Source organism: Mercenaria mercenaria, chromosome 2 (assembly GCF_021730395.1).
Source record: "Mercenaria mercenaria strain notata chromosome 2, MADL_Memer_1, whole genome shotgun sequence".
Classification (NCBI taxonomy): domain Eukaryota; kingdom Metazoa; phylum Mollusca; class Bivalvia; order Venerida; family Veneridae; genus Mercenaria; species Mercenaria mercenaria.
Window position 1 is genome coordinate 2,622,091 of NC_069362.1, and position 21,692 is coordinate 2,643,782.

Sequence of the window (21,692 nt, forward strand, 5' to 3'; positions counted from 1 at the left end):
AATAGAATTTAAAAAGTTGCTGCCTTTAGAGATTTGATCCCCAAACTGGGACAGCACAACCTGCTGATGACATATGTTTAGCAAACTCTGATGGGTAACGCTTAGATCTCTTAGCTGCACAGGGCAGTGCAACTTGCAATAAGAGACCACACCCTGGGAGTGCAAAAAGTTGTCTTTGAACACAACTGCTTTCTTAAAATCAACATAATCATTCTGTTCTTAAATGACACAAAATTGAACTGAAAGTGTTCTCTTACTAGATGACCGTGGTCTCTCAAACAAGTTCGACTGTAATTTGATCACCGGAAGTTTATATTTCTACAATTTGTTTTTCAGTCTGCTTTCTTTTTAGTTTATAAGGTATATAATCTTTCCTACTTTCCATGTATGGCAATATTTTATTCCTTCAAAACCAAATAAATCACTACCTACATTATACAATAAAAGCTCAAATATATTACGCTAAGTTGTATATTACACACTCCCAATCTTGTATCAAAATCTAGGGTAAAACGTATACAGTGGAATATAATACGCATCGAAAGTCAGTCATAATTTTGTTTCAACAAACGCCCATTTTTGTGGCTCGCATAATAACGACTTCGAATTCAATATTTGAATATATGTTTTATATGATATTTTTCATTTTCACAAAGGGGTGCATATTATACACTAGGACTGGGATGATTACTCTATTAACCCTTACCCTGCTAAATTTCTATATTGAACTAGTCCAACTTTCAATTTGGACAGTACCATTAACAGTTAAAAGGGGTGCTTACCAAAAAATACTGACTGAATGGCGAACAGTGCAGACCATGATCAGACTGCAGAATCACTTGCCGCCAGCAGGCTAAGGGTTAATCGGATCCAATTCGAATACTATGTAAAACCGGTTTCAATTTTGCAAAACCACTAATCGCTCTCAAACAATAAACATCACGAATTGTACTTTATCTTTATATTTCTTTGACCATCACATACTATATGATAGACCCGCAGTATATTTCCGCTAAAACGCATCAACTTGAACAAAATTAAAAATAGTCTTAGATTTGCCTGTCATGATATATCTAAAACAATGAACTAAAATATGACTTATTAATTATCACACTGCTTGTAAACGATAAAGTCTGTAAGTTTCTGATGAAGTCATCTGCTGAACGTACCTAGATATGGTCGTCAGGAAAGACAAGAGCTGTCCGTAAGACAGCCAATGCTCGACTATTCGAAATATTGTCCCAGAAGCAGGAAAATGTTACCCTAAATGTAAAAATATCTATAGAGTTTCAGTCCAGTATCTGCACATATGAAATTTTAATTCAATATCTGCATTTGTTCTGCAGATGTGACTTGCATGCAAAACTTTAACCAGAATTCAGATTTGCCAAATATACAATGTCAAAGTTATGGGATTTGACCCATTGAGGTTGGTTATTGATCTAGAAAAATAAAAGATAAGTTTCAAGTCTATATGCCTTTTAGTAATAGCTGTACGTACTTGCACGCAAAACTTTAACCAGGATTTTTCAAGTCCAAAAGGGGGCATAATTTGGCAAAAATGCAGGTCAGAGTTATGGGACTTGATGCTATCAACTAATTTTATAACCTCAAAGACACAAGTGATGTTTCAATTCAGTATTCTGCATTAGTTTTTAGAGTAACTTGCATGTAAAACTTTAATCAGGATTTTCTGTCAAAAAGCGGGCATAATTTGCCCAAAATACATGTCAGAGTTATGAGACTTGATCTAGTGAGGTTGGTAATCGATCTAGAAAAAGAAAAAATAAGTTTCCAGCCTATATGCCATTAAGTATTAGCTGTATGTACTTGCACGCAAAACTTTAACTAGGATTATAGGCCTTGATGCTATCAACCAGTTTTATAACCCCCAAGACACATGTGATTTTTCAATAAAATATCTGCATTAGTTTTGGAGGTACTAACTTGCATGTAAAACTTTAACCAGGATTTTCTAAGTCAAAAAGGGGGCATAATTTGCTCAAAATACAAGTCTGAGTTATGGAACTTGACCCAATGAGGTTGGTAATTGATCTAGAAAAAGAAAAAATAAGTTTCAAGTCTACATGCCTTTTAGTAATACCTGAAGCTGTATGTACTTGCACGCAAAAGTCCAAAAGGAGGCATAATTTTGCCAAAATGCAGGTCAGAGTTATAGGACTTGATGCTATCAACTAGTTTTATAACCCAGAAGACACATGTGAAGTTTCAATAAAATATCTGCATTAGTTTTGGAGATAGTAACATGCATGTAAAACTTTAACCAGGATTTTCTAAGTGAAAAGGGGCAAAATTTGCTCAAAATACATGTCAGAGTTATGGAACTTGACCCAGTGAGGTTGGTAATTGATCTAGAAAAAGAAAAAATAAGTTTCAAGTCTATATGCATGCTTTTAGTAATAGCTGTATGTACTTATACGCAAAATTTTAACCAGAATTTTCTAAGTCCAAAAAGGGGCATAATTTGGCCAAAATGCAGGTCAGAGTTATGGGACTTGATGCTATCAACCAGTTTTATAACCCCGAAGACACGTGAAGTTTCAATTCAATATCTACATTAGTTTTGGAGATAGTAACTTGCATGTTAAACTTTAACCAGGATTTTCTAAGTCCAAAAGGAGGCATAATTTGCACAAAATACATGTCCGAGTTATGGAACTTGACCCAGTGAGGTTGGTAATTGACCTAGAAAAAGAAAAAATAAGTTTCAAAGCTATATGCCTTTAAATGACAGCTGTATGTACTTGCATGCAAAACTTTAACCAAGGTGTGATGCCAACGCCGATGGCAGGGTGAGTAGAATAGCTAGACTAACAGCATTTTAAATATGGCGGCTGATTAACCGGTTTGATTCGATTTCATACAAATGATTAACCGATTTCAAAATTTAAAAATCGTCCCAGCCCTATTATACACCAAACTGTATTCAGAGGAATATGGTGCAGCTATTAACAAGAGCTGTCCATAAAACAGTGGGCTTGACTTTTCTCTGTGCTTCATGACTTCTGAATTAGAGCTTTGCCAGTAAAAGCTTTATAAAACTTTAACCAAAAAATTCTAAATTAAAAAGGTGCCTAAGTCAAAATTCAAATCAGAGTTATGGGGATTGTTTCTCCTGGTGTAGACTTTGATAGTAAATAACTATTTTAAGTTTCAAGTCAAAAGCATTAGTAGTAACAGAGATATTTGACTTTATCAAAAATTTCACCAATGGCTACAGATAACTTGAAAGTTTTATAACATCCGTTCACAAATAACTGCAAAAATTAAAGTTTTGGCCTCAAAAATGGCTTAAAATTAAAACATAAATAGCCCAATGAAATCAGGTGTTTTTTGTTGTTGTTTTTTTTGTGACAATAAATTCACAACATATCAAGATATTTTGAAAATTTACTACCTATGAAGTTCTTTAGAATAATGTATACAGTTTATATCATAAATTTATATTGTTTTAAATTAATTATCATGCTGGACATGACTGATTCTGCCTTTGCGACCAGTGTAGATCATGATCAGCCTACACATACATGCAGTCTGATTATGATCTGCACTGTTCGCTATTCAGTCAGTATCTTTTTTGTAAGCACCCCTTTTAACAGTTAATGGTACTGTCCAAATTAAATAATGGACAAGTTCATTATAGAAATTTAGCTGGGTAAGGGTTAAAGAGGAATCAGGGAAAAACAGTGTTACATAACTGGTGGATCAAACAGTAATTTTTTAATGCTTTGTTTGTTGAATACTCATCTCCATTCATTATCACTATGGATCTAAAGATGCCTGGCAATTAGCGACTGGTTTCACTCCGTATCTGAGATACACCTGCTAGTCCCGTTCAATATTTAATTTAAACGTCACAGTAATAAACACAGATAAAGAATAAAAAGTTATTTCATAACGATTATCAATCAGCTATTGGATGTAATATTATGTTTAAATTCAACTCTTCTGGGCAATTAGATAACGTAACTGATGGTTATTACCCGCAGTGCAAAACTGAGATTTTGTAACAACCTGTGAAAATTATGTCAGAATATTAACAAACTTTTAACAGAGTAACATGGAAGTTAAGCTGAATATATTTTTAATGGCGATGGCAGTAATTTTGTGTTATTCCGCAGGAGGTAACAGATACCCGTATCTATGTAACTTGTTTGATATGGAGGATTACTATAAACAATCTAATGTCTCTAATCCATTAGATAGGCAGATTCTTATAGGAATAATGGATGTAACAGAATGCTGGATAAACATGGCAGAATTGTACACCGGTTTTATCCTGACGCCAAAAGTGAAAAAATTACAGACAATAAAGGAGAGAGTGATGATTTCTCTCACATTTAGTTGTCACTCTTCAATTACAGTTCATTTCAATAACTTCAGCATCACGGATAATTATAAAAAAGTTGACCTTGATTTAGAACTGGGATTTTCAAAATGTTCCATAATAATAAACGAAGTGAACATTTTTCTCAAAATTGGAACAATTCTTATGCTGCGCAATATCAAAAATGTTATCAAAACAGAGTCGGAAACAAACTGCTTATTTGCCGTCAACTTGCAAGCAATTCATCTTGAAGCAAATTGTGACCAGAATTACGAACTGAATTGTTTATTCTGGGAATCGTGCATGCAGATTTTTCCAAATATGGCCGTGCTTACTATCATTGGATGTGAATACAACTATTATCAAATAAATACAAGCTCTTTACGAGAGAAGTTTCCAAATCTGGACAGTCTCGTCTTAAACTTTGCAAGAGTTGACCACCCATTAATCTTTCCTTGGATGAAATCACAAATTATACACAACGAAAACATAGACAACATTTTGAAAGCCTATTTTGACTTATATAAAGACATATATTTTTACAGTATGTTTCCGAAAAATTCGATTTTATTCATTCACTGCCAAGTGAAATTTAAATCATTGGTTTTAAAAGGAGAAGTGGACATGTTAGCATTAACAGAGATGGGCCTGAGCTACTTAGAACCCAGCTTATTACTCAATGTAACCTTGACACAGACTCTCAACCTGGCTAAAAATAAATTAGAAACAATTCATGAAGACTTGCTCAAAAATCAAGATAAGTTGCTACGTATTTATCTTCAGGACAACAAACTTACAAAAATCTCAAACAAAATGTTTGCAGGTCTGAAAAAACTGAGATATATAAATTTAGGCAACAATAATATTAGAGTTATAGAAGATGATCCTTTCAAATCACTTTATCATCTAAAGGACATACTTCTACAGAATAATTCTATAGCACAATTTCCGAGGGACATGTTTCGAGATCAGACTGGTTCTTTGGAATTTCTGGAAATTAATTCAAACCCCAGAATTACTGATATCCCACTCTGGCCTATTTACTCAACGTATTTATACGATATGGACATAAGGGATGCAAATATCACCGGGGACAGCATTGTAAGGCTGCTCAATCATTTGAATAAACTGGATGTTAATGAAAAACTAGTTGATGGCGGAATGGACCCACCATTTTTGCCATTAGGTAACACAGGATCAATTGACCTTAGTTTCAACAAAATCAAAACCATTCCATCTGACAATATGACTGGTTCCATGATGTTAAAACTCAAATACTTATTCATAAATTATAATATTGGTGTTGACGGGAATCCATTCACATGTAACTGTGACACCTCAGTGATTCAAGAAGTAGTCAGTGATAAAAATGAAGTAGTATCTATGGAAGACGAATTGGCAAGCTGGTTATGTGTAAATCCTCCCGAATTCCGTGGTCGGCCTATGTGGACAATTGCCGAAACTGAGAAATACTGCCCTATAAATGCCAAACATTGTCCAAATTTATGCTCATGCTTTAAAAGGAGTGGTCAAGAAACAATTATTGTAGACTGTCATGATGTTGTACTGAAACATATGCCAAAGCAGTTGCCAAATTTTCAACTTGAACTGTGGTTTCAGAATTCAAGCATTTCCGAAATAGGTCCATTACCTTACTTAGAAAATGTGACTGTATTGAATTTGGCTGAAAACAAATTGGGAAATATTGAACCAATGGTTATCAACCAACTGAGGTTTCTTAAAGTGTTGCATCTCCACTCAAATCATCTCACGTCCATTCCATTTCAAGTGACATCACTGAAACTGTCGAAACTGACGCTTTCCGACAACCCATTCATTTGTGACTGCACAACTGGCTGGATGAAACAGTGGCTTCTAGATGATGAAAAACTTGTGCCAGACTGGACATACATAAAATGCCTCAATAACTATGACAATTTACAGCAACTTATTGCTGTTCCAGATTCTGAATTTGTCTGCAAGGAAGACAACTCTTTCAGTGTTACAGAACATGTATTTCTTCCAGCCATGGTAATCGGATCCATTTTATTTGTGCTGGTGGTACTGACTTTAATAATTTATTTTCAAAGATTTAATCTTAAGGTTCTATTGTTTATTCATTTTAATCTTCATCCATTTGACAAACAGTCTGACAGAAAGAAAGATTATGTCTATGATGCTGTTACAGTTTGCAGTCACGGTGACATTGAACAAACGGTCAAAATTGTAAATCATCTCATTGAAAAAGGGTATAAAATAGCTGACATGTACAGAAATTCTTATATCGGGTACACCTACATAGAGAATGTTGAAAAGTTAATAAACTGCTCAAATAAAGTGATTCTCGTACTGACCCAGTCTGCTATAAATGATAAAATTATCCAAGCTGCCTGGAATATCGCTTACGACAAAGCAATGACTACATCAATGACCAGCTTAATACTAGTGACAGACAGAGTAATAAAGAAGCAACAAAAAGATGTAGACATCAATTTACTGCAATTTCTGAAAAGCAACAGCTCTTTAGACAGAGAATCAAAGTTCCTGAAAGAAAAAATTGAATATTTGATGCCAAAAATTAAATTTGCAGAAAACCGCGATATAGAAATGGAGCAACGTGGAAATGACCTGAGAGTTGAAAGTAACGCCCATGAGGATACTGGTAATCGAATTCCAATTTCATATCCAGACGAATATCATTTTTATGTGAAAAATGAAATAATTCCTTTTTTGGCAGCAAATAATATATGTGCTAAAATTTTAGACATGGAGTTTACACCGGGAGCTGATATACGAGATGAGCTTCCAATGATTTTCGATACTTCTCGTCACATGATGTTTATTTTCTCCGAGGAGTCCCTTGCCGACGAGGTTAGAATTTACATTTTATCTCAAGCATTAACAAAGACTCAACTTGAAGATCACAATTTTCTGCTTCTGTGTACTTCTGGTAAAATTTGTTTGGAACACATGACAAATGACTTATCTAAGTATGTCGAAAATTACGTGACAATTAGTGTCAATGACCCTAAATTTAAGGAGCGTATTTTAGAGTCTATTACACACAACAGTGAAGTAAAAAGAAATGAACAAAATTATCTGGAAAATGATCCACTCCTGCCATATCATAGGTAGACAAATATCTTGTGCTTTTTATCAAATAAAATGCAAAACATATCAAAATCTACATAAATAAAACAAACTTAAAGTTGGTAGTTTTTGTCAGAAATGCAGCTGATAAATTTAAATTAAACTCCTTAAATTTTGCAATTTCATAAAATACAATGTGAAGTCTTCTTGTCTGCTGAAAATGAGATAGTATATACAGTTGTCTTTTTGATACTGTTTAAAGCTTGATTCTTCACTGGAGTTGTGAAATAATCATCCTCAAAGTTACTGAAGAGAGGTATGTCTACTCAGGTCAGCCTGGCTGACTCAGACGACTCCATAGTTTTTCATCAAATGTCTGTGAAATTCCACGAAAAGTTGACTCTGAAGTATTTAAAGACATTCCCAGGAGTGAGGTATGAAATACTGTGGAAAAATGGAACTATTTCTAAGAATTACCAGTGTTCTTTTCATAATGTCCATGAACAAGTTTCCGGAGCAATTCAATGGATTATTTCCAGGAAGTTCTTCTGACAGTACACAAAATACGCAATACAAACTGAGTTATTGGACATTTGTTTTGCAGTATTTATATAGTGAGCACTAACTGTTACAAGCAATACGACTGAGGCTTCATGCGACCTTTTTCACCATTTCAGATCTTAAAGATGTATATATACACAAGAAAAATACATCCTATAAAACAAATATTAAATAGTCTTAATCCAGAACTGGGTTTTCCCAAATAAGTGTAGGTATAATATCCCAGATTTGTTATATAAACTATTAAAGTTTAAACTTTAATACCTCAAATATTTCTTTGAATTGACAAGCCAAACTGATACTTTTTACTACAGACAGATATGTTAATGTCATTATGTATTGTATTAATAAAGTAAGGCTGAATTTGTGTACATGTGCAAGTTTAACATTTTGGCATATTTTAATGCTACATAGTGTAATCTATTTATAGAATGGTTTGTTTGTACCCACAGCGCGTGCATGAATCTTGTTCCGGGTCACGGAACCAGAATAGTTTAATAACAAAGAATACTTAGTTTTAGGTTCAACTGCTGTACAGACTGGTGTCCGTGGATCTAGTAGCATTTAATTTGCCAACCAAGATAAAATAGTCTGGTTAGCAAAGTAAAATTGACTGATTGACAAGGTGGAAGAGACTGGCTACCAAGAAACAAGAGGACCATGATGGTCCAGAATCGCTCACCTCTTCCCACATGACCCAGTTTTGAGTATGACAGTTTTTTCTATTATTTGACATAGTGACCTAGTTTTTGAGCTCATGTGACCCAGTTTTGAACTTGACCTAGATATTATCAAGATAAAAATTATGACCAATTTTCATGAAGATCCATTGAAAAATATGGTCTCTAGAGAGGTCCCAAGGTTTTTCTATTATTTCACCTATTGACCTAGTTTTCGAAGGTACGTGACCCTGTTTTACCTAGATATCATCAAGGTGAACATTCTCACTAATTTTCATGAAGATCTCATGAAAAATATGGCCTCTAGAGAGGTCACAAGGTTTTTCTATTTTTATACCTACTGGCCTAGTTTTTGATCGCACGTGACCCAGTTTCGAAACTGACCTAGATATCATCAAGGTGAACATTCAGATCAATTTTCATGAAGATCCATTGAAAAATATGGCCTCTACAGAGGTCAAAAGATTTTTCTAATTTTAGACCTACTGACCTAGTTTTTGATCGCAGTTGACCCAGTTTCAAACTTGACCTAGATATCATCAAGATGAACATTCAGACCAACTTTCATACAGATCCCATGAAAAGTATGGCCTCTAGAGAGGTCACAAGGTTTTTTTATTATTTGACCTACTGACCTAGTTTTTAAGGGCACGTGACCCAGTTTCAAACTTGACCTAGATATCATCAAGGTGAACATTCTGACCAATTTTCATGAAGATCCATTCAAGGGTATGGCCTCTAGAGAGGTCACAAGGTTTTTCTATTTCAAGACCTACTGACCTAGTTTTTGATCGCAGTTGACCCAGTTTTGAACTTGACCTAGATATCATCAAGATAAACATTCAGACCAACTTTCATACAGATCCCATGAAAAATATGGCCTTTAGGGAGGTCACAAGGTTTTTCTATTATTTGACCTACTGACCTAGTTTTTGAAGGCACGTGACCCACTTTCGAACCTGATCTAGATATCATCAAGATGAACATTCAGACCAACTTTCATACAGATCCCATGAAAAATATGGCCTCTAGAGAGGTCACAAGGTTTTTCTATTATTTGACCTACTGACCTAGTTTTTGATGGCACATGACCCACTTTCGAAATTGACCTAGATATCATCAAGGTGAACATTCTGACCAATTTTCATGAAGATCTCATGAAATATATGGCCTCTAGAGAGGTCACAAGGTTTTTCTATTTTTAGACCTACTGACCTAGTTTTTGACATCAATGTGAACATTCTGACCAATTTTCATGAAGATCTTCTGAAATATATGGCCTCTAGAGAGGTCACAAGGTTTTTCTATTTTTAGACCTACTGACCTAGTTTTTGAAGGCACGTGACCCAGTTTCGAACTTGACCTAGATATCATCAAGATGAACATTCTGACCAACTTTCATAAAGATCCCACAAAAAATGTGACCTCTAGAGTGGTCACAAGCAAAAGTTTATGGACGCACGCACGCACGCACGGACGACGGACACCGCGCGATCACAAAAGCTCACCTTGTCACTTTGTGACAGGTGAGCTAAAAATAGACTGGATACCAATGTAAAACAGATTGGTTACCTAGTAGACTGATTACCAAGGTATAATAGACCAGTGATGTTAAGGGTGTAAGTACAAGAGGGTCATGATGACCCTATATTGCTCACCTGTTAAACTTGGCCATGGAATCACCAAGATAAACATTCTGACTTGTAGTTTCATGAAGACAGGGTCACCTAGTCTTGACACCACATCACCTAGTTTCAGACTTGGCAAAGGAATCATCAAGATAAACACTCTTATAAAGTTCCATGAAGATTATAGGGTCATAGAATATGGCCTTTAGAGTGTTTCCTACAAGCATTTCCTTTGATTTAAGAATGTGACCTAGTTTTTGACCCGACATGACCCAGTTTTGAATTTGGCCTAGAAAACATCAAGATGAACATTCTGACCAAGTTTCATGAAGATAGGGTCATATAAATGTGGACTCAAGATTGTTAACAAGCTTTTCCTTTCATTTGACCGGGTGACCTAGTTTTAGACCCCACATGACCCAATTTTACACTTGGCATAGGAATCATTCTGGCCAAGTTTCATGAAGATAGGGTCATAAATGTGGCCTACATGATGATAACAAGCTTTTCCTTTGATTTGACCTGGTGACCTAGTTTTTAACCCCACAAGACCAAGTTTCAATATTGTCCTAGAGATCATCAAGATAAACATTCTGTGCAAGTTTGTATCAAATCAAAGCATAAATGAAACCTCTATATGGCTGAAAGTGCCAATATAGAATATTTTGCCCCTTTCAGGGGCAGTAACTCTAGAACTTATGACCAAATGATCTAGCCGGTTTTCGAAAGGAACCGAGATATTATTGTGACTTAAGTTGCTGGATTCATCATGGAATCTAAGATCTATTGTTGCTTAAGATATTTTGCAAGTTTGTATCAAATCAAACCTTAAATGAAGTCTCTATATGGCTGCAAAAGCAAAAATAGCAAAGTTTGGCCCTTTAAGGGGCCATAACTCTTGAACCCATGATGTGATCTGGCCAGCTAAAGAAAGGAACCAATATATTATGCCAATACAAGTTGTGTGCAAGTCTGATTAAAATCAATTGCAAAATGGGGTCTCTATCGTGTTCACAAGCCCAAAATAGCAAATATTGGCCCTTTAAGGGGTCATAACTCTGGAATCAATGATGGGATCTGGCAAATCTTCGAAAGGAATCGAGATACTATGCCAATACAAGTTGTGTGCAAGTATGATTAAAGTGAATTGCAAAATGTGGTCTCAATCATGTTCATATGCCAAAAATAGCAAATTCTGGCCCTTTAAGGGGCCATAACTCTGGAACCCATGATGGGATCTTGCCAGTTTTTGAAAGGAACCAAAAATGTGGTCTCTATAGTGTTCACAAGAAATTGTGGACAGACGGATAGACGACGAGCGATCAAAAAAGCTCACCTTGTCACTACGTAACAGGCGAGCTAAAAACAAGGTCACATTGATGGTCACTGAGTCAGTTTAAAGATCGGCCTGCAAAACTGTACATGATTGGATCTGACCTCCATCTCTATTCATGTGGGGAAGTTGGCAGTTACTTGCGTATGGAATCCAAGTCTTGAAGATTTATTGTTGTTGAAGATAGTTTGCAAGTTTGTATCAAATCAAACCATAAATGAAGTCTCTGTATGGCTGCAAAAGCCATAATAGCAGCTCTGGAACCCATGACGAGATCTGGCCAGTTTTCGAAACAAGAGGGCCATGCTGGCCCTATATCGCTCACCTGTTATCATTGCACTTGAGGACAAGAAGGTCCTCAGAAAAAATATCTAAGTCCAAAGGACAGGAACAACAAAGGGAAGAAATTAAACCAAAAAGAAAAAAAAATTCTTACAAGGTACAGATATGTCAAAATACACCTAAAAATTGGAGGTACCATCCATGTTGTACCACAGAAAAGTGGTCTCGGTTTTTCCCTACGGCCAATAATAAAAAAGTTACTAAAAACAAGCTATTTATAGCAACATAAAAGGGAAGTAATTAAAAAAAAATGATTGTAAGTTAACAAAAGAAGGATCTGCCAAATAAATCTGTTGACATAAATGAAATTTCAGATCAGTATCTTCATTAGTTACGGAGATATACCCATTTTAATTTGAAATAAAGGGAGGTAATTTGACATAAAATCAGTCCATAGTTATCTACCCTCATTGGCTCAGTCCAACTAATGACAATAATGAAATTTCAAATAAGTCCTATAAGTACTTACTGATATAAATCCATTTTGATTACAATCAGGGGAGGTAATCAGATATAAAATAACTCTGGAACCTACTAATGGATCTGATTTGTCATGGAATCCAAGATTTATTGTTGTTGAAGATATTTTGGAAGTTTGTATCAAATAAAACCATAAATGAAGTCTCTATATGGCTGCAAAAGCCAAAATAGCCAATTTTGAACCTTTAAGGGGCCATAACTCTGGAACCCATGAAGGATTCTGGCCAGTTCAAGAAAGGAACCAAGATCTTGTGGTGATACAAGTTTTGTGCAAGTTTGGTTAAAATCAAATCATAAATGAAGCTGCTATTGTGCAGACAAGGTCAAAATAGCTAATTTTGGCCCTTTCAGGGGCCATAACTCTGGAATCCATTATGGGATCTGGCCGGTTCAAGAAAGGAACCGAGATCTTATGGTGACACAAGTTTTGTGCAAGTTTGATTAAATTCAAATCATAAATGAAGCTGCTATTGTGCAGACAAGGTCAAAATAGCTAATTCTGGCCCTTTCAGGGGCCATCACTCTGGAACCCATAATGGAATCTGGCCGGTTCAAGAAAGGAACCAAGATCATATGGTGATACAAGTTGTGTGCAAGTTTGGTTAAAATAAAATCATAAATGAAGCTGCTATTGTGCAGACAAGGTCAAAATAGCTAATTCTGGCCCTTTCAGGGGCCATAACTCTGGAACCCATAATGGAATCTGGCCAGTTCAACAAAGGAACTGAGATCTTATGGTGATACAAGTTGTGTGCCAGTTTAGTAAAAATCAAATTATAAATAAAGCTGCTATTGTGCAGACAAGGTCAAAATAGCTAATTTTGGCCCTTTCAGGGGCCATAACTCTGGAACCTGTAATGGGATCTGGCCAGTTCAAGAAAGGAACCGAGATCTTATGGTGATACAAGTTGTGTGCAAGTTTGGGTAAAAATAAAATCATAAATGAAACCACTATCGTGCAGACAAGGAATTGTTGACGCACGGACGCACGCACGAGACGGACGGACGGACTGACGACGGGTGATCACAAAAGCTCACCTTGTCACTATGTGACAGGTGAGCTAAAAACAACAACAAGATATTATGCCAATACAAGTTGTGTGCAAGCTTGATAAAAATGGATTGCAAAATGTGGTCTCTACTGTGTTCATAAACCAAAAATAGCAAAATCTGGCCCTTAAAGGGGCCATAACTCTAGAACCCATGATGGGATCTGGCCAGTTTGACTGAAGTAGATTGCAAAATGTGGTCTCTATCATGTTCACAAGCAAATTTTGGCCCTTTAAGGGGCCATAACTCTGGAACTCATGAGATCTGGCCAGTTTTCAAAAGGAACCGAGGTATTATGCCAATACAAGTTGTGTGCAAGTTTGATAAAAGTTGATATTATGCCAATACAAGTTGTGTGCAAGTTTGGCTAAGTCAATTGCAAAATGTGGTCTCTATCATGTTCTCAAGCCAATAATAGTAAATTTTGGACTTTAAGAGGCCATAACTCTGGAACCCATGATGGGATCTGGCCAGTTTTCGAAAGGAACTGAGATATTATGCCAATACAAGTTGTGAGCAAGTTTGATTAAAATTGCTTGCAAAATGTGATCTCTATCGTGTTCACAAGAAATTGTGGACGGACGGACAACAGGCAATCAGAAAAGCTCACCTTGTCACTATGTGACAGGTGAGCTTACATGAACAACAACTTCTGGAGACTGACAGGGGAGGAGCAGAGTGCTCAAGATACACTGGCATATGAGCTATCAAAACATACACAAGGAAAACAGCCAAGGCCAAACAACTCGAAAATATATAAATTGCCATATCTTCCTTTATAACAAATCTACATGCATGTAGTTGAAACTTTGTACAGCTGTTGTTTGGAGTAGATGACATATTTACACCAAGTGTCATTAAATTCCATACAATATTTACACATGCTGGGCAAAAAGTAAATTTAGCATTTTAAAGTCCAAGTTACAGACTTTAAACATTGAAGAATATGGGCCCAGGGTTCTCCAAGTGGGTGGTGTTCTACAGTATCTTCGTTTCAGGGAGATAGTTCACTTTTTGCGCAATAATGCAACAGTTTATGGCATGACTACTGTTTGGATGAAACAATAAATTAGATAGTTACAGTCCAATGGATATCCCAAACAAAGGGCCATGATGGAACTTATTTCATTTTAAAAAATGTTCCAACAAGATTTCATGTAAATAAGATAAAATGTATGACCTCTAGAGTGGCTACTAGGTTTTTCTATGAGAAGACCATGTGACTTACTTTTTGGCCAAAGATGACCTAGTTTCAAATATGACTATGATTATGTTCTTTTATCACTGACAACCCTGTTTTGAATTTGACTGTAATCTAACAACATACTATGAAGGACACAAAACTTTGTTGTTTTAGCCAAAACAGCCATTTTTTATGTCACGGATTGACATAACCAACAAAATTGTCCCCATAAAACATCAATTTTAAGTCATTTAACTACGGTATTATAGTAATCTAAGATTTTTTTCCCCACTCATTTTTGAGTTCAGAAAAACATCAAACGTCATATCAAAACATTAAATTCTGAGATGTGTATATTAATATTATAGGTTTGAAAAGCTGGATATTTTACCAGGTACCCCAAAAATGCCAGATATAAAGCCAGGCAGAAGCCACTTAGGTACCCCAAAAATGCCAGATATAAAGCCAGGCAGAAGCCACTTAGGTACCCCAAAAATGCCAGATATAAAGCCAGGCAGAAGCCACTTAGAATCATCTCTCACTAACAACAGAGCTAGTAAATCAGAATAAGAAGTTTGTTGTCATAAATAGAATGATAATTAATTCAATTAACAAGCAAAGGTTATGAAAGTAACTCCTTTTTATTTTGAACTGTTAACAACAAATACAATGAAATATTAAAATATGAACCATTTGAAAAATGAAAACAATGTTTCAAAATGAATTAAATCTTTCAAAATGATGAACAAAAAACTAAACTCATCACAAATTAATCACAAATAAATATATCAAAATATCTGTAAAAATAATGATATTGAAACAATGGAATCATTATATACACTTTCTTGTAGAATGGTAGTATCTCTGAGGTAACAAGGTTAATAACACCAAAACGATAAAGGTCATCTATCAACAACTTTCAGGTTAATAACATTTGAATTTGCTGCAAACCATTGGAAATCACTTTTAGTTTCAATGTCATGAAGACCTTGATCTTTGACCTAATAGGGTTTATCTGCTTACTGCTAACAATCATGATATTGAGTGTGGCAGTAAAACCTCAACTTTACCTAGTTACTAATCGCTTTCAAAATTCATTCTAAAGGTAGGCCAAAACATAGCCCAGTTACCAATTTGTAACAGTTTCAATGTCATTTTAACTTTGACCTTTAGGCTACTGACCCAATAAATGATGCAGATTACCTCCGACTCAACTCAGACAATCATCGTAAACAGTCTGTCACCTGATTTAGATTCATGCTAAAATGTAGCCAGAAAATGATAAGCCAACTCAGTCATCATGTCAATATAACCTTAACCTTTGACCTAATGAATTCCAAAATAATAGGGTTAATCTAATGACCACTGGCAATCTGTCTATGATTACTAATCAAGTGTTCTCTAATTATTAATTATAAAATGTTTTCAGTCTCTGTGACATTGACATAAACCTACTTCCCTCACCCTAACCCCCACCAAATAGATAGGGGACTATAAGTAACAGTTGTGCAAATATTGTCCCATTACTGATGACCAGATAGTCAATCAATATTCAATCAATATAAAAAAAATATCCCCTCTTTTCAGAAGGAGCCATAATAAAGCAGACGTAATTGTAATTTAATCTGTTGCATTACAATACAGATATATGTCTGGTTATACCTTCACATTTTCCTGTCAAAGAACTTCTTCACACGGATTGGTACATTAGTACCTCAAACCTGACTAAGCCAACAGTCTTCACATCAAATAAAAATAAGTTTACTTACTTTTAAATATTACATGCACTTTTCAGAAGTTCAACACCGTGTACCATTATCACTTCTAAACTGCTTCTGAACTGATGTTGTAAATGAACCAAGAATGTTTGTTAAATTGAAAGTACTGATAAAGAACATTAGTAACTGAGTAACTAAAACTGTGTGGCATCTGCTGACAACAGAACTGTACATTAAGACATCTGGCAAATGGCATCACCTTTGTTGTTTTTGCTTTCATACTAACTGCTCTTTTCATTCGACAGCATGGTAGTCAAATCTGTAAAATGTCATAAGACACAAAGTGATAAAGAAGCGTCAGTCTTTTTCAGACAATATTTGAGCCGTGCCATGAGAAAACCAACATAGTGGCTTTGCGACCAGCATGGATCCAGACCAGCCTGCGCATCTGCGCAGTCTGGTCAGGATCCATGCTGTTCGCTAATGGTTTCTGTCATTGCAATAGACTTTGAAAGAGAACAGCATGGATCCTGACCAGACTGCGTGGATACGCAAGCTGGTCTGGATCCATGGTGGTCGCAAAGCCACTATGTTGGTTTTCTCATGGCACGGCTCATTTTGTGATAATCACATCCCCAAGCACCATCCCCTAATGGTTTACAGTAATTAACTTATTATGAAATCTATAAGAAGATCCCTTAGAAGCGCAGAAGGCAGATAGGCAAACTAATAGCAGATTTTGTTTGAACGAGTTTGCAATGCCAGGTAATGAAATGTTTCTCATGCCTCCTAGCATCGACTGAAGCAGAATTTATAACAAGAGCACCACCAGCAGGTGTCAAGGCTGGTCTGTAAGTGCTTGATGTAAGGCAATATGCAAGAAATGAGTTATGGTCCTCGACATTCTTACTCACTTAAAAATGTATAAAGTTTCAAAGCTATAGTATTCAAGAAAAGTGAGCCTAAGCAAAAAAGAAATTTAGAAATACCAATTTTCTATGTGAAAAAGGAAACAATTCTATCAAAATGTAAAAGACTTCTTCTTGACATTACTAATCTTTGATAATAAACAAGCACTGTATAGCCAGTTAATTCTGCGGGCAAAAAATTCAGCAGTTTTGTCCTAAAATGGGCCTAATTTATTTCTGCGTTTTTTATTTCTGCGACCTGCGAGAAAAGCAGGAATTAATTTTTGCAGTTTGCATAAACCTGAAGTAAATTCTGCGCATGGGAAATGCTACCGCATTTACTACATCATAATGAACAACTCTGATAGAGCTCATCCCCATCGGGAATAGGTTCCTTCTTTTTAAAATATCGCAAATATGCTCATTTTGATTTTCCCAAATTTATATAACGTTTGTCAAACTTTTCATAAACCTAGCGTTTTGTGATATACACTTGTAAAAATTACACGCCCGAAATGGTAACCTTTCATTCGTGGACAATAGATTGATACAACAAAAGCAATCAACCACAATCGATATGGTGTGAATAACTTGACAGCAGACGAAAAACTCGTGAGATAAAGAACGGGTCATTATATTAATTTATTTCTGCATCAAAAAATTCTGCTGATAGTTTAATTGTGTGGAATTTATTTCTGCGTGACAGCTGTGACCCGCAGAATAAGCAGAAATAAAAACCTGCAGAATTAATCCACTATACGGTATACAAAGCTTCAAAGATATTCTACTTAAATGTATTCATGAGCTAGATGTGTGTCCATAGGACACTGGAGCCTCACTTACAGTCACTGTACATGGTCTCATGACTCTTTAGTGAAATATTTTATGAGATATGCAACAAGAATGTTTAAGCACTTTATGTGTAATTTAGACTAAGACAATAACAATAACTAATCGAGCTGAGTGAAATTGCAAACAGAAAATCATGTGCACAACTTCACATGATATAATAACAATCCTGTAATCTTTGACTCTAGGTCAAATACTTTTTAAGATAAGTGGGACACAAACTTTGATGAGCTTAATGCATATTTTTGACCAACTCAAGAGCCATAACTTTAGTCATGCAAAGTGATGATCCTTTACAAATCTCAGAATGTGCACAAATTCAGATTCAAACTAAAGCTGTCACAGGAGTGATGAATTATACCCACACAATACGGCCTTGTCACAGAAGTAAACCAATGTCCAATGTCAATACCTTGCAAGGTTGTTTTTTTCAGTTATGCCCTGGAAACAAAATATGTCAGATTTCACCTTTGGGCTCAAGTTATGACTATAACCTTTGCCTATCTGACCCAGTTTTTGCACACTGTTTTATAATCACCTACAGTAAACCTCGCTTAAAACGAACAGCTTGGGACCTCTTAAAATTGTTCCTTATAACTGAGGTTCCTTATATTCGTATATGTATCCGAGGTTTGTATAACGAATGCAATTTGTATAGCGTTTGAAAAGGGCTATGTGTTAACACCCCGGGCCGACCAAGAAAGTTGTGAGTCTATTACAGGTCCTCTCCTGGAGACATGGTAAGGTAAACTGCTTGCATGTATATGGCTGAAATAGTGTTGAAACACGGTGTTAAACCTAAACTAAGTCAAAATGTATGTCGGTAAGAATGACCGTAATTTGTGGGTTTTTTTTTTGTCGGTTATGTCTGTCTTCCTTTTTAGAGAGCGCTACATTATGACTATATTAATGATATGTTGCAGTTTCTCCCCTCACCTTGCTCGACTGCACTAATATAAAATAAATGTTCAAATTTTTATTACCAAAAAAAGTTAAATTGGACTACCCATTAAAATTCAGAAGTGTTTATGACATACAGTGTATTACGACTAGACAACCGCACCATACATACGGATTAAAGTGTAAATTATACCTATAATTTTGCTATTGTCCATTTTAGCACCTGCTATAATTTTTACAATTGGAAATTTGGTAAATTGGACTGTTTGCCATTGTAAATCACGCGTAATTATAGCACATTTATTTAGAATAGTATGACCGTAACCGTCACTGATTTTCGTTCACTATTGTTAACATGAAATACCTAATACATGTAGCTCTCGAACATAATCTTGAGAAATATATATATTTTATATCGTATCAGTGAGAATCATAGAAATGAAATGTTTATTCATGTGCATGAAAGCTTGTGAAAGTGCCGACGTTACTCTGACGTTATCAGTGATTTTCCTGTTTATTTCAAGTTTTCGATGATATTTATTCTTTTTGATTATTGTTCGCTATAACCGAGGTGTTTTCCATTGAATTTCGTACTTTGGGACTGGAAAAAGTGTTCCCTATAACTGAGTGTTCCTTATAACCGAGTTCCCTATAACCGAGGACTTTTGCATTGAATAAAGAAGGAATTAGATTGGGGAATTGAAAACTGTTCCTTATAACCGTGTGTTCCTTATATCCGAGTTCCTTATAAGTGAGGTTTACTGTACATCTATGCCAAGTTAAAAGTCAATACCTTGAATGTTTTTAAAGTTATAATATGCTCAGGCCTTAAAATATGAGAAAGACAGACAGACACACACCATTCAACAGCTGCTGCCATTTCATTTGCAATTCTTGAAATCATTGCAACATCAGCAGCAGTGCAGAATTTGTCTAGGGAACAGTCATAGCCATAGGGTATAGTGTTAGCACATAAGAACTTACAATTCCCAGAGGAAGTCCCATGCCTGGTGGTCAAAATTTTTGTAGCCTCAAACAACCAGCTGGACTGCTCATAGCAGGTCTATAATATCCTGTAGGTAGGCCATAGTTTGTACTGAATAGTGGCCTACTAACAAAGTGTGTGTAAGATGGTGCCCAGGGGACTTGATGTCTCATAGGAGCATATATTCCTTGTTGTGATGGGCCACTCATACCTGGTTGACCAATGAATGTAGGTGGCCCTCTTCCGCAGGTGCTGAAAAAGGTAATTTACGTAATCAGTTTACCAATATTATAAATAGACGAAAGTTTTCATGTATACTTTTTTAACTACAATTCACAAATTATATTTAGATTAAAAGACAATATTCACCAATCACCCTCATTTGAACAAAATTTAGGAGAGCATCTTATAATGATGCTATAGACCAAGTTTGATGAAAATCCATCATGTTGTTCCTGAGAAAAGTCATTTGAAGGTATTTCTATTCTTAGCTCTAGTGGCCACCGAAAGGGGCCAAACACCCTGGTCTGAACAGATTTGGTACAGGATCTTATAATGATGCTACAGACTAAGTTTGATGAAGATCTATCATCAGTTATATGAGAAGAAGTTGTTTAAATGTATTACTATTTTCAGCTCTAGTAAATAGGGACAAGCGGTATTATTTGGACACATTTTTGACCTAGTGACATAGATTTTGACCTCAGGTACTGACCTTTGAACTTAACATTTATTCCATACAGACAAGAATTCTGACAATATTGAGGATGATCAAGCTGAAAAAGTGACCTCTACAGCATTAACTTAATGTTAAGTTTTTTTTTACGATCTGACCTAATGACCAAATGTTTTCCAAAGTGACCCAACAATCCAATCAAGTCTCATAAAGATCTGTTAGAAATTGTGGCCTTTTGAGAGCTGACATGTTTCCATGATTTGACCTAGTGTCTTGGTTTTCCACCAAGTAACCCAATTTTGAACTTTAATAGTATTAAAAACATCAAACAGAAAATTTGACTTCTCGAGTGCAAACAAGGCTTTCTATGATTTGACCTAGTGACCTAGGTTTTAAACTCTTGTAACCCAGCTTTCTTTTTGTCCTAGATTTCACAGACGACAAACATTCCAACAAAGTTTCATAAAGATGAGGTAGAAAATGTGGCTTTTTAAGTGTTAACACAGTTTTCATATCAACTGACCTAGTGACTTAGTTTTTGACCCCAGAAAATCTATCAATGATTTGGTAAAAATTTTGAAATTCATTAATTTAGATAATGTTCTTACCAAGTTTCATTGAAATTGGGAGAAAACTATGACCACGAGTGTGTTAACAGTGAAACTGTTGGTGATGGATGACAAATGACAAATAGACGGAAGGAAAGAAGGACTGACAACACCAAAACTATATTTCCCTACCTTAGTCATGGGATAACAAATATGCGATATCCATACAAGGATACAATATACTAAGTTTGTTGAAAATCCATCAGCTAGTTCAAGAAACAAGAGCTGTCAGTGGACAGCACGCTCGACTATTCTCAGTGCTTGATAGCATAATATAAGCAATGAGTAAAACTTTAACATTACAATAAGCATATTCTAAGTCAAAAAGGGGCCATAATTCAGTCAAAATGCTT

At 35.6% G+C, this 21,692-nt stretch overlaps 2 protein-coding genes across 3 annotated transcripts in view; one reads left to right on the top strand and one right to left on the bottom strand.

The window, feature by feature from the left end:
* Nucleotides 1-4,081: 4,081 nt before the first annotated feature.
* On the top strand, nucleotides 4,082-7,483 carry LOC123561925 (protein toll-like). The gene has a single exon (XM_045354587.2). It carries the CDS (start codon nucleotides 4,082-4,084, stop codon nucleotides 7,481-7,483), a length of 3,402 nt encoding a protein of 1,133 aa, XP_045210522.2.
* A 7,840-nt stretch (nucleotides 7,484-15,323) lies between these two features.
* LOC123563068 (uncharacterized) overlaps nucleotides 15,324-21,692 on the bottom strand; it is a 43,066-nt gene continuing 36,697 nt past the window's right edge. For both annotated transcript variants that reach the window (XM_053528363.1, XM_053528362.1), the window contains 2 exons: nucleotides 20,055-20,307; nucleotides 15,324-16,732 (listed from right to left, as the gene is read on the bottom strand). In XM_053528363.1, the coding sequence (XP_053384338.1) occupies nucleotides 20,085-20,307 (223 nt within the window). In that variant the 3' untranslated portion in view covers nucleotides 15,324-16,732; nucleotides 20,055-20,084. The remainder of the gene's footprint in view (nucleotides 16,733-20,054; nucleotides 20,308-21,692) is intronic.